At 56.9% G+C, this 14,247-nt stretch overlaps 1 protein-coding gene across 1 annotated transcript; it reads right to left on the reverse strand.

Moving 5' to 3' along the window:
- Positions 1-3,220: 3,220 nt before the first annotated feature.
- LOC308677650 (eukaryotic initiation factor 4A-I) lies at positions 3,221-11,872 on the reverse strand. The gene is made up of 11 exons (XM_081344254.1): positions 11,840-11,872; positions 11,085-11,133; positions 10,450-10,582; positions 9,499-9,638; positions 8,763-8,931; positions 7,369-7,478; positions 6,210-6,353; positions 5,212-5,349; positions 4,925-5,014; positions 3,786-3,865; positions 3,221-3,584 (listed from the first exon to the last, which is right to left on the reverse strand). The coding sequence occupies exons 1-11, from the start codon at positions 11,860-11,862 to the stop codon at positions 3,440-3,442; spliced, it is 1,221 nt and encodes a 406-aa protein (XP_081200380.1). The 5' UTR covers positions 11,863-11,872; the 3' UTR covers positions 3,221-3,439.
- Between the last annotated feature and the right edge of the window lie 2,375 nt (positions 11,873-14,247).

Below are 14,247 nucleotides of genomic sequence, written 5' to 3' on the forward strand. Positions count from 1 at the left end.
AAGACTTGGGGCCATTTTTCACACTTAACGACCGTTGCAGCCACCCCCCCAAGGTCTTCGCATCCAAATTCAGACACTTGGCAATTGACTCATAGTTATGATGCTCGCACAGCGTCCCGGAGTCACGTGATTCCCCTTTAATGACGCCTCCTGACCAGCAAAGTCCGTGGGGGAAGCCGGGTTCGTTTAATCAGTGATTCACTTAACAACCGGGGCCAGAAAGGTTGTAAAATGGAGAAAAACACGACATCTCCTTTAGCAACGGAAATCTGGGACTCAATCTGAGGCCGTAAGCCGAGGACTGCCCGCCTTAATTGGCCTATCCAAGCAAGCAAAAGGGGGTGTGCTGCCCCTCTCCCCACGTAACTCAGCTCGGATGACTTGAGATTGACAGGTGGTGCAAAGGGAGGGAGGCCCAGGCCTAAATGGAAGGGGGTCCCAGCAGATCCGCAAAGGGGAAGGGAGGGGAAGGGTGGCCATGCTATCCTCCCCTTTTTGCGGGGAGTGGCTACTGGTCTGAGGACAACCCTTGTGACCGATCCTCCCCTTTTGCCAGGGCTGCAGCCTTGGCACACCTGCGAGAGGTCGTCTTACCTGGACTTTGGCACCTGCCTAGACCAAAGTGAAATTTAATTGGGCGCCAATAAATAAAGGGCTGCGTATTCTGGACAGGCTCCATCCATTTTGCTCCTCGATCCTCAGCCTCAGCAACTTTTGAACATGTCTGGACTTCAACTCCCAGAGTTGCACAGCTGGCATCAAGGAGAGAAGCAACCTGGAACTAAGGAGAAACTTCCTGACAGTGAGAACAATTGACCAGTGGAACTCCTTGCCTCCAGAAGCGGTGAGTGCTCCAACACTGGAAGTTTTTAAGAAGAGACTGGACAGCCATTTGTCTGAAATGGTGTAGGGTTTCCTGCCTGAGCAGGGGGGTGGGCTAGATGACCTCCAAGGTCCCTTCTGACTTTTATTATTATTATTGATCATCGCAGTCAGCCAGATGTTCAGACTGGATTTGGCATTTTTGTCTAACTATCGAGTCCTTACCAAGGACCTGTAATAGGCAGATGTGAATGTTTTATTATTATATTATTTATTATATCCACAAGGCTTCTAAAAGTCGCCCTTTGAAGCCCCCTCGTCAAACATTTAAAGTTTCTGGACTTCAACTCCCAGAATTCCCCAGTCGGCCATGCGACACGTCCTGAACAAAACTCCCTGGTTTATTGAAGGGGGGGGCCTTCCCACCCCCAAGGACCCCTTTCAAAGGGGAAGAGGGTCTTTCACCACCCACGGTTCATGTTGCCCTTGGAATCCTTTTTTGAGGAGCTGGGGAGGGCGGGCCAGCCCTAAAAATAGCAAGAGTGCCAGGAGGTCTTCTAGTCCAACCCCTGGTCTGAGGGTCTCCAGACTCCTGTGGCTGGCTGGGGAATTCTGGGAGTTCAAGTCCAAAAGTTGCTTGCTGATCTTATTCAACTTGTCAATTTGGGGAGCCCAATCCCGAATCGAAAAGAGAACCGTTCTTCCCTCGGACTCGCTTTCTCAGGGTGGGGAACCTTTCAGCCTCGGGAAGCCACACTTTTAAGGGAACTTCCCACAACAGGCAACCACACTCTACAAAGCCAAGGCAACGATTGTATTCCCCATCTTGGAAAGTTAAATCAGAGACCCCTGCATTAAATTCTCTCCTGTGATAATTTATCTATTTTCTTTTTCCTTGTTCTATTCTTATCTTTGCGAGAGCCACCCCCACCAAATACATTTTAATAAAATTTGCCACTTTTCCAACTAGGGGACTTAAAATTTCTCACCTAGAGCCGTGCTGCTTAGCGCATTAGGGGAATCGCATTGCAGGTTAAGTCCTCAATTTATGGCTGCAATTTTGATAGGGTTAGTGTTAGCTTTATTTAAAAAAGCAACATTCTTAATATTTAGCAAATGGCATGTTGTCTGGGTTCATGTATTTTTTTTAAAAAAATTTCCCTATATTATCATAATCAATGTATTAATTGCTCAATAGTCTTCTTACTAATACATATTCAATGTTATCACGATCCTCTCCCCAACTCATTTTTCTAGCCAGGCCCCCAAATTTCTGTTGCTAATCCAGACACTTGAGCAGTGCCCCGTTTTTGCAACCTTTCTTTTGGCCAGTTAAGTGAATCACACCGTCGTTAAAACAAATCCAGCTTTCCCCATGGACTTGGCTTGTCAGAAGCCGGCTGGGAAAATTATCAATGGCGGTCAACAAGGCTAGCTAGCCAGTGGCCGAGGGCCCGAATTTTAATCCTGGGGACGCTGCAAGGTTGGTGAAATGTGAAGAATGAACGTGACACTTGTCATGAAGTTAACATGACATGAAGTTAACAGCTGTTAAACTTCAGAGGGTTGCTAAACAAACAGGTTTGTAAACTGAGGACTAGTAGCATGAAAACCTAAATGAAAAACCCGAGGGCCGTCGGGGCCGTTTCCCCAAATGCTGAAATCGCAGCGAGGACCCTCCCCATTTGACAAAACCCACCGGAAGCCGAGCCTTTTCTCAAGATCACGTTTATTTTGGTCACTGTTAAGTCTCCTTTTGAATAAATAATAGCTATACAAAAGAAAGGGGAAAGGTGGCACACACAGATTTCTTATTATTTTTTTTGTTTTGTTTTGCTGTATGAAGTTTTCTTTTTCAGTTATTTTAAAAAAATGTGACGGGGGGGGGAAAGGTCTTATTTCAGAAAGGGGAGGGGGAAAAACCCACGTCTTGGCAAATTTTTTTTTTAAATTTTAGAGAGGGAGAAAAAAAACCCACGACCTGTTTGAGGTAGGTTTTAGATTCTCAAGCTTCTTTTTTTCCTTTTTTTTGTGTTTTGTTTCTCCATTTTTAGCACCATGATTCCGTCGAAAGGTTCGCCGTTTCAAAAAGCACTGGAAAATTATTTTCTTTCTTTTGTCTGGGGAAAGGCAGGCAGGGCGGGGAAAGCAGCAGCGAACCGGAGAAATTCCGGATCCTGCGAAACTCTTTTGTCGATCCTCCCCCCCCACGAAAGAAAGGGGAAAAAAAAAGGGGGGGGGGATACCTCTTGTTCTGCAATTTAAGGGGGAAAAGACCTGGGGGTGGGGAGAAAGCTACAAAATGAGGACACAAAGGGAGGGAGGGAGGGAGAAAAGGTTGAACAAGACACAGCCGAGCGCCCCGGAGCAGTAAACACTAGAAAGATTTTCATTCTGCCTCCGAAAAACGAAAGTGACATTTATTCAAAAGGCCAAAATAAAACAAAACAAAAATTACCCTCGAAAACAGAAGGGGGAAAAACAAGAGAGAGAGAAACAAAGGCAGGATCGGGAGAATACTTGTGCCTGACGTCGGAGGGGGGGTGCCGGGGGGGGGGAAACGGGGCAGGGGGTGTGTGTGGTGTGGCGGCACAGAGCCCCCCCCTCCCTGGGCAGCTCAGATGAGGTCGGCCACGTTGAGCGGCATCTCCTCGATGGACGTGTTGTAGAAGGTCTCGATGTCGCGCAGCGTGCGCTTGTCCTCCTCCGTCACCATGTTGATGGCCACCCCCTTGCGGCCAAAGCGGCCCCCTCGGCCGATCCTGCGGGGGGGGGAATGGGGAGGGGGAAAAAAGAGCCAGAGGAGTTGAGAACGGACGGGAGTGTGGGGCCCCCTCCCTCCCCCCTTTGAGAAGACCCCGCTCTGCCCTCCCTTTCAGAAGACCCTCCCCCTCCTTCCAGAAGACCCTGCCACCCTTTAACACCCCCTGCCCCCCTCCCCTTTGAGAAGGCCCTCTACTGACCGGTGGATGTAGTTCTCACGGTTGGTGGGGAGATCGTAGTTGATGACCAGGGAGACTTGCTGGACGTCGATCCCTCGGGCCTGGGGGGGGGGGGAAGAAAGAGGCTGCTTTCAACAGGAGCCCTTGCCAGACCCCCCACCATCAAGCCCCCCCCTCCAATCAGCAGTGGAAAGCCTGCCCTGGGGTCTCCTGCTTGAGCGGAAAGGGGAAGGGGGCTGGACTAGAAGATAAATCTAGCGCAGGCACAGCGTCCTCGACTTGCAACGGTCATCAGGGCCCTGAAGTGGGGGGATTTAGGGGAGTTCTCTAGTTAGCGGACTTTGCGGCCTCCCCAGGTCAGCCGGTCCAAATTCAGGTGCTTGGAAATCGTTCCGTTTTGTGTGTGTGTGTGTGTGACGCAATCCCCTTCGGGGAGCAAAGTCAGCAGGGAAGCCAGATCCACTGCACGAAAGGGTGACCAACTGTGCTGGTTCCCTTAAAGAAAGGTCATAAAGCGGGGTGAAACTCGCTTAGTAACGGTGGGTTTCGGGCTCCGTTGCGGTCGTTAAGTCAAGGACTACGCAGGACTCAGATTTCTCGCCCAAAGAGCCTTGCCAACAGGCAGTCCTCATCTTACGCCCACAATCGAGGCCCAACACCTGTCGCTAAGCGAGTGTGTTGAATTGCGCCCCATTTTGCAATTTTTTTTTTCTGGCCAGAGTTGTTTAGGGAATCCTGTGGTCATTAAGTGAAGGAGGGCTAGTCCTCAAGCTATGGCAACCCAGCCCAGATTCACCCCCATCTCTGCTCTCTTAGATGGCTCCGTGTGTATGTGTGTGTGTGTGTGTCTCTCTCTCCCCAAGGCAACTTCAAGGCTTCCCACTCTGGTTATTCTGAAGCCCAAGTGCCCCCCCCTCAAGAAGCCCCCCATGGCAGGAGGGCCAAGTGTGAGCTGCTGCAAAGTGACCGGGACCTCGAGGGGGGGGAGGGGGTCCGGCCGTGGAGACAAGCAGCCCCTTCGGGTGTTGTTCTGCCAAGGAGCTACAATCCACCATTGGCACCGCACCGGCCAGGCAGAGAGGGAATCTCCCTGGGGAGGAATTTTTTTTGGGGGGGTGGGGGAAACACGGCAGCAGGGAACCCCCCTCCTTGGCACTTACCAGCAAGTCAGTGGTGATGAGGACCCGGCTGGATCCGGAGCGGAACTCCCTCATGATGACGTCACGCTCCTTCTGGTCCATGTCCCCGTGCTGGTCGGGTGAGACCCCCCCCCACGAGACCAGGATTGGCAAGCTAGCCAGGTTTGTTAACTCTGGTTCCTCCTGCCCCAATTCGCCACGGGAAGAGCCAGCTGGCTCTCTCAAGAGTTCCTAAAGGCAGCAGGGCAAGGAGAGCCCCCCCCCTTTCTGAGGAAGGCAGAATCCGCCACCTCCGGGCCCCCACCCACCATGGCCGAAACGGTGAAGTCCCGGGCGTGCATCTTCTCCGTCAGCCAGTCCACCTTCCTCCGGGTGTTGATGAAGATGACCGCCTGGGTGATGGTCAGGGTCTCGTAGAGGTCGCACAGGGTGTCCAGCTTCCACTCCTTGCAGGGGAAGGGAAGGAAGCGTCGGTAAGGGGGGGCGGGTCCCAAGGAGGGGCCTTCTGACGCTCCTCCAAGCCCGCCTCCTTGCAGGCGTCTCACGACCCCATTAGGCAGCGCCGTCAGGGCTAGGAGGAAGCGGGAGTTGGCAGAGGAAGAAAAGCACTGGGGGGTCCCTGGGCTTGGGGGGGGTCTCCTTGCAGATCTTTCACTATCCAAACGCTATCAGCACTAGCAGGGAAGGGGGGAGGAGGAGGGAGAGGAAGCAGAGGTGGAAGAGGAGGAAGGAGCAGAGGAAGAAAAAGGAGCAGAGGGGATGGGGAAGAGCAGAGGGAGGGAGAGGAAGGAGCGGAGGAAGAGGAAGCAGAGGGGAGGGGAAGAGGAAGGAGCAGAGGGGACAGGAAGGAAAGGGCAGGGGGTAGGGGGGGTCCCGGGTGCTCTCTGGGCCTGGGGGGTGTCTCCTTGCAGACGTCTCGCGACCCAGCTGGGCGACACCATCCGTGTAGGGGAAGGGCAGATGTTAACTACTCCAGGTTCTGAAACCCCGGCCAGGAGCGTGCCCAGGGCCCCTCGAGAGACGCTCCCCCCCGCAAGCACTCTCGGACCGAGCCAAGGCTGGGGGGCTTTTTTAGGGGAGGGGGCTGAACTTTTTTTGTCAGCCCTTGGAAAAAAAAAATCTAGCTGCGTTCTAGGACTCAGCAGCCCTCCGGGGTCCAAAGGGGAAGCCGGGTTCAAGTGGCTTTTGTGCAGTGGTGCGTGTGTGTGTGTATGTGTGTGAGAGACCCCAGTTAGAAGACGAAGGCCCACCCCCCCCACCTCATCCAGCCCGGCCTCCCCAGCCAGGAAAACGGCTGTGCACGCACCTCCCTCTCCACGTTGATGTAGAACTGCCGGATCCCCTCCAGAGTCAGCTCCTCCTTCTTCACCAGGATGCGGATCGGATCCCTCATGAACTTCTTGGTCACCTCCAGCACGTCCATCGGCATGGTGGCCGACAGGAGGACCACCTGAGCAGGGGAGAGGCAGAGGGGGGGGGGACCTCAACTCTGTGCCTCCCAAAGCTCCCCCCCAAAATATCTCTGCTTTCTTCAATGTCTCCTGAGAGCCATTCTAGAGCAGGGGGTCTCCCACCCCGGCCACCGACTTCTGGGTTTCAACCCCCAGAACTGCAGCAAAGCTGGCTGGGGGCGTTCTGGGAGTTGAGGTCCACAGGCTGCCCGGTTTGGAGAACCACCCCCCCCACCGGGTCTAGGGTCTCCTGCCTGAGCAAGGGTTGGACTAGGAGACCTCCGGAGGCCCCTTCCAACTCTGTTCCTTCTTCTTTAGGGCCTCCCCAGCTCCTAAAAATGGATTCCAAATAGAACGTGCACTGGAGGTGGTGGAAGTCCCCCTCCCCTTGAAAGGGGTCCTTATCGTGTGGCAGGGAGGGGGACCCCCCCAACACCCTTCCATAAACCTCAGGCTTTCTCTCCTCAGCTTGGCTGGCTGGGGAATTCTGGGAGCTGAAGTCCACAAGCCTGAAAAGTTGCCAAGGTTGGAGCCTCCCCGTCCCACAAGATGGCCGCCCTAGAGTAGCGCCCCCCCCCAAACGGCGAGAGAGGTGGCAAAATAAATTCAACCCATTGAGTAAATCTCTCCAAGGCAGGGGTCCTCAAACCTGGCTACTTTAAAGACGGGTGGATTTCATCTCCCAGAATTCCCCGGCCAGCCATGCCTGTTTCTTTTCACCTATCCCTTAAAGCGGAGAGATCGGAGAGGAAGGGATTAAGAGAGAATAAGCGGGACCACAATGAGTATGCTGGCTGGGGAATTCTGGGAGTTGAAGTCCACCCGTCTTCCAAGTGGCCAAGGTTGGAGACCCCTGCCCTGCTTCATGTCCTCCCCTGTCCCAGCTCCCTCCTCTACGAAAGGGGCTGGCTGGGGAATTCTGGGAGCTGATGTCCACCAGTCTTAACGTGGCCAAGGTTTGGAGACCTCCTGCTCTAAGGTTTGGCCTGATTTGCCCAAGGGCCTCCTCCTCACCTGTGTGTTGCCACTCAGCTTCTGGAATATGTCGTAAATCTGGTCCTTGAAGCCTCGGCTCAACATTTCATCGGCTTCGTCCAGCACGAACATCTTGATGAACTTGGGCGCTGCGGAAGGAAAGGATCAGATCAGATCAGGCAGGCCGATCCAGGCAGGCCCAGCCCAGCAGAGGGGGGACAAAAAAAAAAGCTGCTGGTCTCAGGGAGGTTATCCAGGTATGATCACTTCCTCCGGAGATTCCTCCCCCTGCCCAGCAGAACGCGGGCTGGAGGGGGCAACCGGGGCACGGGATCAGATGACACGCATGGGGTAATCATCACGGAACAGCAGCAGCAGGGAATGTGGGTGGCCGGGCCCACCCAAGACCCTCGGCTGGACCCTTCTCAGTAAGAACGACCCTTAAGTGCCTTGGCTGAGAAAGGCAGAGTTTACTAGAAGTCCAGCGACTTTCAGCTGGTCCTCGCCTTATGACAGTTCATTTAGTGACCGCCGAGTTACGACAGTGCTGAAAAAGTGCGACCCAGGACCGTTTCTCATACTTAAAGACAACCCATGGGGCATCTCCCGTGGGCCACCTGATCAAAATCCAGACGTTTGGCAACTAACTTGTTTACGACGGTCGCACCTTCCTGGGGAAGTCCCATGATCCCCTGACAAGCAAAGTCAACATGGGAAGTGGATTCACTCACGGGCTCCTTTATCTAATCGGTAAAAGCCAAATTCAAAGTCTCGCCCCTCCCTTCTCAAGCGCAAAGTCCAGAAGCCGACAGAAGCGGTTAATTTATACTATTACGGAAAAGGGAAAACTTGAGGTTTGACGTCACCGTCTTATTCTACTGCGCAAAAGGGAGTCGGTGCCTTTCCCCCCCTTCTGTTTGTTCTACCCTGGTCTCATCCCGTTTCCCTGCCCTGCTTTGCCTTCTGTGTTTTACGTTATAAACTAGCAAGAAGGAAAAACAAAACGCTACTACTTATTTAAGAACCGCAGCTGCTCGCTTAAGAACGGTGGCGAGAAAGGGTATAAAATGGGGCAGCGCTCACGTCTCACTTAGCAACGAAAAGACCGGGCTCCGATCGTGGCCGCTAAGGCAAGGACCCGTCAATCGAACTGAGAATCGCCCCCCCATCACTGCCCCCACCCCCAAATTCAAGCAAGATGTTTTCTGAACGGTGGCTTCAAACTTTGTTTCCCCAGAAGCCCCCCCCAAACCCCTGGACTTCATGGCAGCTGACAACCCCCCCCAAATGAAGAACCGGAGCTGTCTTGGGAGATGCACAGCCCAGGACAACTGCACAACAACTGCTGTGTCTTTGAGCCTGTGTGTGTGTGTGTGTGTTTGGGGAGGGGGGGGAAGAGGAAGAAGGGGACAGGGCCCCCGGAATGTACTCACACAAGTATCTTCTGTTCAGCATGTCAAAGACCCGCCCGGGGGTCCCCACAATGATGTGGGGCGCTTCCATCTGCAGCTTCTGAACTTCAGCCCGGACATTCGTGCCCCCTATGCAAGCGTGGCAGGAGGCTCCCATGTAGTCGCCCAGAGCCATCACCACCTTCTGGATCTGCCAGGAGGAGGAAAAGGGACCATATCAGGAGGGGCGGCTGGGCTGGCGAAGGAAAGGGCCGCCCTGGAGGACTTCCCTGCCCGCCCCTGTTTCCCCAGCATGAACCAGTCCTCGGCCACTGGGAGAGACGCCGTGCTGGGATGAATAAGGAAAACGCTTGCTTTTCCCCTGCTAGATGTAAGAAGCGGCCACTGTCAGAGGCCCCTCTTTGCCCAGATAGCAGGGACCGGACGGCTACCCTCAACCGGCGGGCGACTCGGCCCCAGGAGCGTTGCCAGCCCCAGCCCCCGTCTCACAAGTGCTCTTTGGCACAAAGGGGACATTTGCGCAAAGGAGACAGAAAATGGAGGGAGAGAAGAGAAAAAAGAGAGAACAAAAGGGCGAGAAGCTGAGAGAGGGAAGGAGAAAGAGAAAGGGAGGGAAGAAACAGAAAGAACGGGAAAGGGAGAAAAAAGGAAAACGGAGAGAGGGAGAGCAGCAGATAGAGGGATGGAATGAAACAGAAATGAAAAAGACAAAAGGAAAGAAAGAAGGAAGATGTAGAAAAGGGAGGGGGAGCCCCACCTGCTGAGCCAGCTCCCTAGTGGGGGCCAGCACCAAGGCCTGGGTCGCTTTCAGATCCAGTTCAACCTGCTGCAGGATGGAGATGGCAAAGGTGGCCGTCTTCCCAGTGCCGGACTGGGCTTGGGCGATCACATCGTATCCTGAGGACAGGAGGAGGACAGGAGTTGAACCGAGAAGCTGCCCCCCCGGCCCTTCCAGACAGAGGCAGCATCGGCCGACACGGCCGGTTCGTTGCGTCTCCCCAGCACGAACCAGCGAGCTGCCTTGGGACAAAACGGGGACGGCCCCTCTTCCCACCCCCAATGGATGTAAGAGAGGCGCCTCTTTGCCCATTAGCAGGGGAGGATTGCTGGCCTCAGAAAGAGAGGAGCCCCCAGATGTGCGTCTGTTTGGGGACTTCCACAGCTGGCTGGCCAAGAACTGGGAAGCCCCTCAGTTCAACCCTGAGCGGCAAACTTTCCCTTCTACTGACGTCTCTTCCGTCCTTAAAGAGATTTTCCAATCCCAGAGCAGAAAGGAAGGAGGCGAGTGGCTACAAAACCCTCCAGGATCCACCTCACTGCCCCTCTTTGCAACGTCCTCAGAAGCTTGTGAAATTTTTGCCCCTTTTCCTATTGTCAGGAGTCCCCGGAGGTCTCTGGGCTTGGCTACTTTCACACAGAGGTTTCATCGCCCAAACTAGCCAACCCCATCGCTGCTAGTCCTGATGATGTTGCTTAAGCCCGGGCAATGAAACGTCTGCAAGAAAGCTCAGAGAACGCCAAGGAGCCCTCGTGTCAACCCTGAGCTACAAATATTCTCCTTTATTGATAATCAAGCCTTCTTTTCTGTCTTTGGTGTGTATCGTTAGGCAGCAACAAGCATCAAAGGGCTTCATCATCCACAGCGGCTGTGGAAACAGCCACCGTTACAGCCCTCCAGCCTCTGCAGTCCTTCCCTATCCGGGCTCACCCTTGATACAAGGGAGAATGGCTCGCTGTTGGATAGCAGAGGGTTTCTCAAAACCGTAAGCGTAGATTCCTCGCAGGAGGGACTCCGACAGGTTCATATCGTCAAAGCTGTCGACAATCTCGTTCCAGTTGCTCTGCGGGAAGAAGCGGGCACAGGATCAGCCTGGGCACCCCAGAAACCCCTCCCCTCTCCTCAAAGGGAAGCTGTGGGAAGCCCACCGCCCCATTTCAACAGCAGAAAACCAACTATACTTCTCGGGGGTGATAAAGTCTGGGCCGGGCCAGGGTTCCCAGCACCCCGAAAGTGGGGCAAAACCACGGATCCTCACTCCAACAATGCCAACTGATAAGCAGTGGAGCAGGCACCCTTCACGGTGTCTGTGTGAGAGAGACAGACAACATCCTCCATAGGGACTAGAAGCCCAGGGACTGGGCCGGGCTTCCTGCCACCCCAGAATGGGGTGAAACCAGAGGAAAACCCCCCCCATTCCTAAGGAGGGAAGCCGGTATTCTTTTTTAGGGGGGGTGGGGGTGGAGGAGAGCGCGACCATCCTTCATAGGGACTAGATCCCCCCAGGCCTGGGCAAAAGGAGGCCCCCCTCCCCACCGGGCCGGAGAGGAAGGGTCTCCAGGTACCTCGATGACGCCGTCGGGGTCCATGCCGTCCGGGCCATTGTCTCGGGAGCTGCGAGAGCAAAGAGGGAGGGGGGGATTTAGGGGAGGGGGGATCGGCGCGCGACGCCCCGCCGGCCAGGCGCCTCCCCCGCCCACGTGCGCTTCCGCCTGGCCTTTTAAGGCCCACGGCCCCGCCCCCGCCCCGGTGACGTCACGCGCTGCCGAGTGCCCGGATGCGCCGCGCCAGGACAATGGGCGGCCGGGAACGCGCACGCGCCCGCAGCGGGGAGCGCGCCGCCCGCCTCGCCCGGAGGCCCCCCCGGATGGAGGGAGGGAGGGGGGATCAGCCTCGCCGGGGGGGGTCCGGGAAAGGGGTCCCCGCGGGGGGGGGAGAAGACCGGAGCGGCCCCTCCCGCGGGAAGGGAAAGGGGGAATCGGAGGGGGGGGGCGCCGAGCGAGGAAGGGTCGTTTCCCCCCCCAAGAAAAAAACCGCCCGGAGGGGAAAAAAAAAAGGATCGCGCCGACAAGGCCGCGGAATGGCTCCGTTGGTATCGTTCGCCCCCCCCCCGGGAGAATAATGGTCTCGCCCAGAGGCCGCGGGCAGCATGGGCCGCCAGGGAGAGCCCAACGCTCCGCGGGAGGGAGCGGCCCAGCGGGAGCGGCCACGTGCGGAGGCCGGACGCGCGGTGGAGGCGACGGGGAAGGAGGGACGGAGGGCCGCGGGCGGGCGGGCGGGCGGGCGTCGCGGCCTACAGGCGGCCTCGGGGCTCACTCACCGGCTCTCTTGACTCGCAGACATTCTGTGGAAAAGGTCCTGGCCCCGCCCGCCTCGCGCCTCCTTATAACCGCTGGCGGGGCTCCGCCCACCCGCCCGCCAGACATTGGCCCTCGCCTTTCGGCCCGCCCTGCCGCTCCGCTTCTCCGATTGGCCCGCCGCCCAGCTATCTCCGTGACCGGCTTCTCTCCCATTGGCCCGGCCGCCTCCCTTGTCTCGGCAGAGCCGCCCAGCCGTCGTACGTGACGCCGGAGCCCGCTGATTGGGGGAGCCGGGCGGGTGGGCGCGCGGTGACATCGCGGGGGAGGAAAAATACCGGGCGCGCATTGGCCGAGCCGCGCGCCACTCCGCCCGCTTGCGCAAGCCTCTCACGGCCAATGACGGTGGGAGGGGGAGGCGGGCCTTCGCGGCCCGTGCAGGGGCGCACGTGGCGGGGACGGCGGCGGGGTCCGGGCCGGGCTTTGTGCACCGGGCGGGGTGGGGGGCAGGGGAGGACCCGGCCGGGGACGCCCTCCACAAAATACGGCAGTCGTAGGCGTGCCTTATTTTCCGTGCACGGAAGTTGCATTCCCACGACACGGGGGGGGAGGGGTGGACACCAATGGCGCGACCTTTGCCGCCCGCGTGTCTTGCCCTCCCGCCTCTAATTCCTGCATTCCTAGCCCCGAGTCCCGGATTGCCGCTGCCCCCTCCTCGCCCAGCCCGGCCCGATGCTCTTGCACGTGAGAAAGGAACCGGGCGGGCGAGGCTTCCGACCCTTCGCCTGCCGAAGGCCAGGCAGGGCCTGGGGAGACTCCGGGCCGAGTGCCCCCCAGGGCTACCCCGAAAGCCCTTGGGGGGGAAAAGAAAGCGATAAAACGGGCCCGCTTTGCCTTCTCCCCCCCCCGGCTAACCCCGAAAGACGGGCGACCGGAGCCCCCCAGCAAGCTAAGCGATGATGGCTGCACTGGCCCCGGCCCTTTACGAACTCTGAGCATGGGCAGAGGGCGCTCCCTTCCCCGCGCATCTCCAGCCCATTTAAGAGCCCCCCCCCATTCTGAGCCAGAGCCTGCCAGGACCCCCTTGGATGCTTCTAGAACCACCCATCTGCTCCCACCCAGGAAGCCCTGGAGCCTCCCCCTCCAGGAGCAGTCTAGCACTTGCGCTATATACCGCTTCACTGTGCTTTTACAGCCCTCTCTAGGCGGTTTACTGAGTCAGCCTACTTGAACCCGACCCCCCCCCCCTTCCTCCTTTTACCGACCTTGGAAGAACACAAGGCTGAATCAACCTTGAGCCGGTCAGGATCGAACTGCTGGCTGTGGGGATGGCAGAGTCTGCCTGCGCTGCTGCATTCTAGCCTCTGCGCTGCTGCCACGGCTGGCCTCGCTCTTCCAGGAATCCCTCCACCCCACCACTGCCGAAGCGGTGGGACCACCGCTAAGGGTGGGTGGGTGGGTGGGAGATACTGACTGGAGGGTGCTGGGGCCAACCTGGTTCCTGGCAGGATGCGACCCCTTTTGCACCCAGGCCCCATCCAGAGAACTGCCCCCCCCAGCTCGCTCTTTGAAAGTGAGTAGCCAGGACATCCCAGGGGTGGTCCCGTCGGTGGTCCCAAGTGGTCCCCAAGACGGGCCCTTGGAAGCCGCAGACCGGCTCCCCCTTCCGTGGCTGCCATCTTAACTCTTCCAGCTGTGCCTGGCTAATAAATCTCCCAGAGGGAAGATGAGGCCAGCTATCCCGGGTTCAGGCCGGCCTTGCTAAATAGATTTCCCGATGGGGCTTGCAGGAGCAGCCCAAAATTTCTGCTCTTGCTAGGCGGACGTTAAGCCAGTTTTGCCCCATTTTACAACCTTTTGCGCGTCAGAAAGTCGCAAAAAAAGGGATCATTAATACGAGTCGGTTGCCAAGCGTCTGAATGTTGACCCCCGTGGTCGTTGGGAAGGCTGCCAACAGTCTTAAGGATGAAAAACAGGCACAAGACCCTCTTCTGAAGCGCCGTTGCAACTCTGAATGGCCACTAAATGAACTGCCGTTAAGTCGAGGATGACCTAAGGGAAAACAACCAGCTCAAAGCAGCTTTTCTCAAGCTGGTGCCGATGGGACTACAAGTCCCATCCTTTCTGGGTGGTGTGCTTATTTCTCAGGAGCCTGCCAAGGAGAGAGCCTCTGAGAACCCCCCCCCCGAAGCCCAGCACTAACTGAAGCCCCCCAGGGGCTGCAGAGACACCCCTGGGGGTGCAGGATCCAACCTGCTGGGGCAACCTCCCTCTCGCACCCCTTATTTGGACGAAAAGGGAAACTGGCCATCAAGGACTGGGGGGGGGGGAGAGGACATGATAGCAGAATTCCAGTATTTGAGGGGCTGCCACAAAGAAGGGGGGGGTCCTCCCATTCTCCAAAGCACCTGAAGGCCGGACAAGAAGCAAC

This window comes from Vipera berus (assembly GCF_964194415.1).
Source record: "Vipera berus genome assembly, chromosome: Z".
Lineage (NCBI taxonomy): Eukaryota > Metazoa > Chordata > Lepidosauria > Squamata > Viperidae > Vipera > Vipera berus.

What these genes read in the sequence shown, in the direction of transcription:
- LOC308677650 (XM_081344254.1), bottom strand. Translation starts at nt 11,862, where the DNA reads ATGTCTGCGAGTCAAGAGAGCCG. An exon ending in AGCTGAGTGGCAACACACAG is followed by an intron (nt 6,354 to 7,368) that starts GTGAGGAGGAGG and finishes TCCCCTGCTCAG; the next exon opens with GTGGTCCTCCTGTCGGCCAC. An exon ending in ACATCAACGTGGAGAGGGAG is followed by an intron (nt 5,350 to 6,209) that starts GTGCGTGCACAG and finishes TTCCCCTGCAAG; the next exon opens with GAGTGGAAGCTGGACACCCT.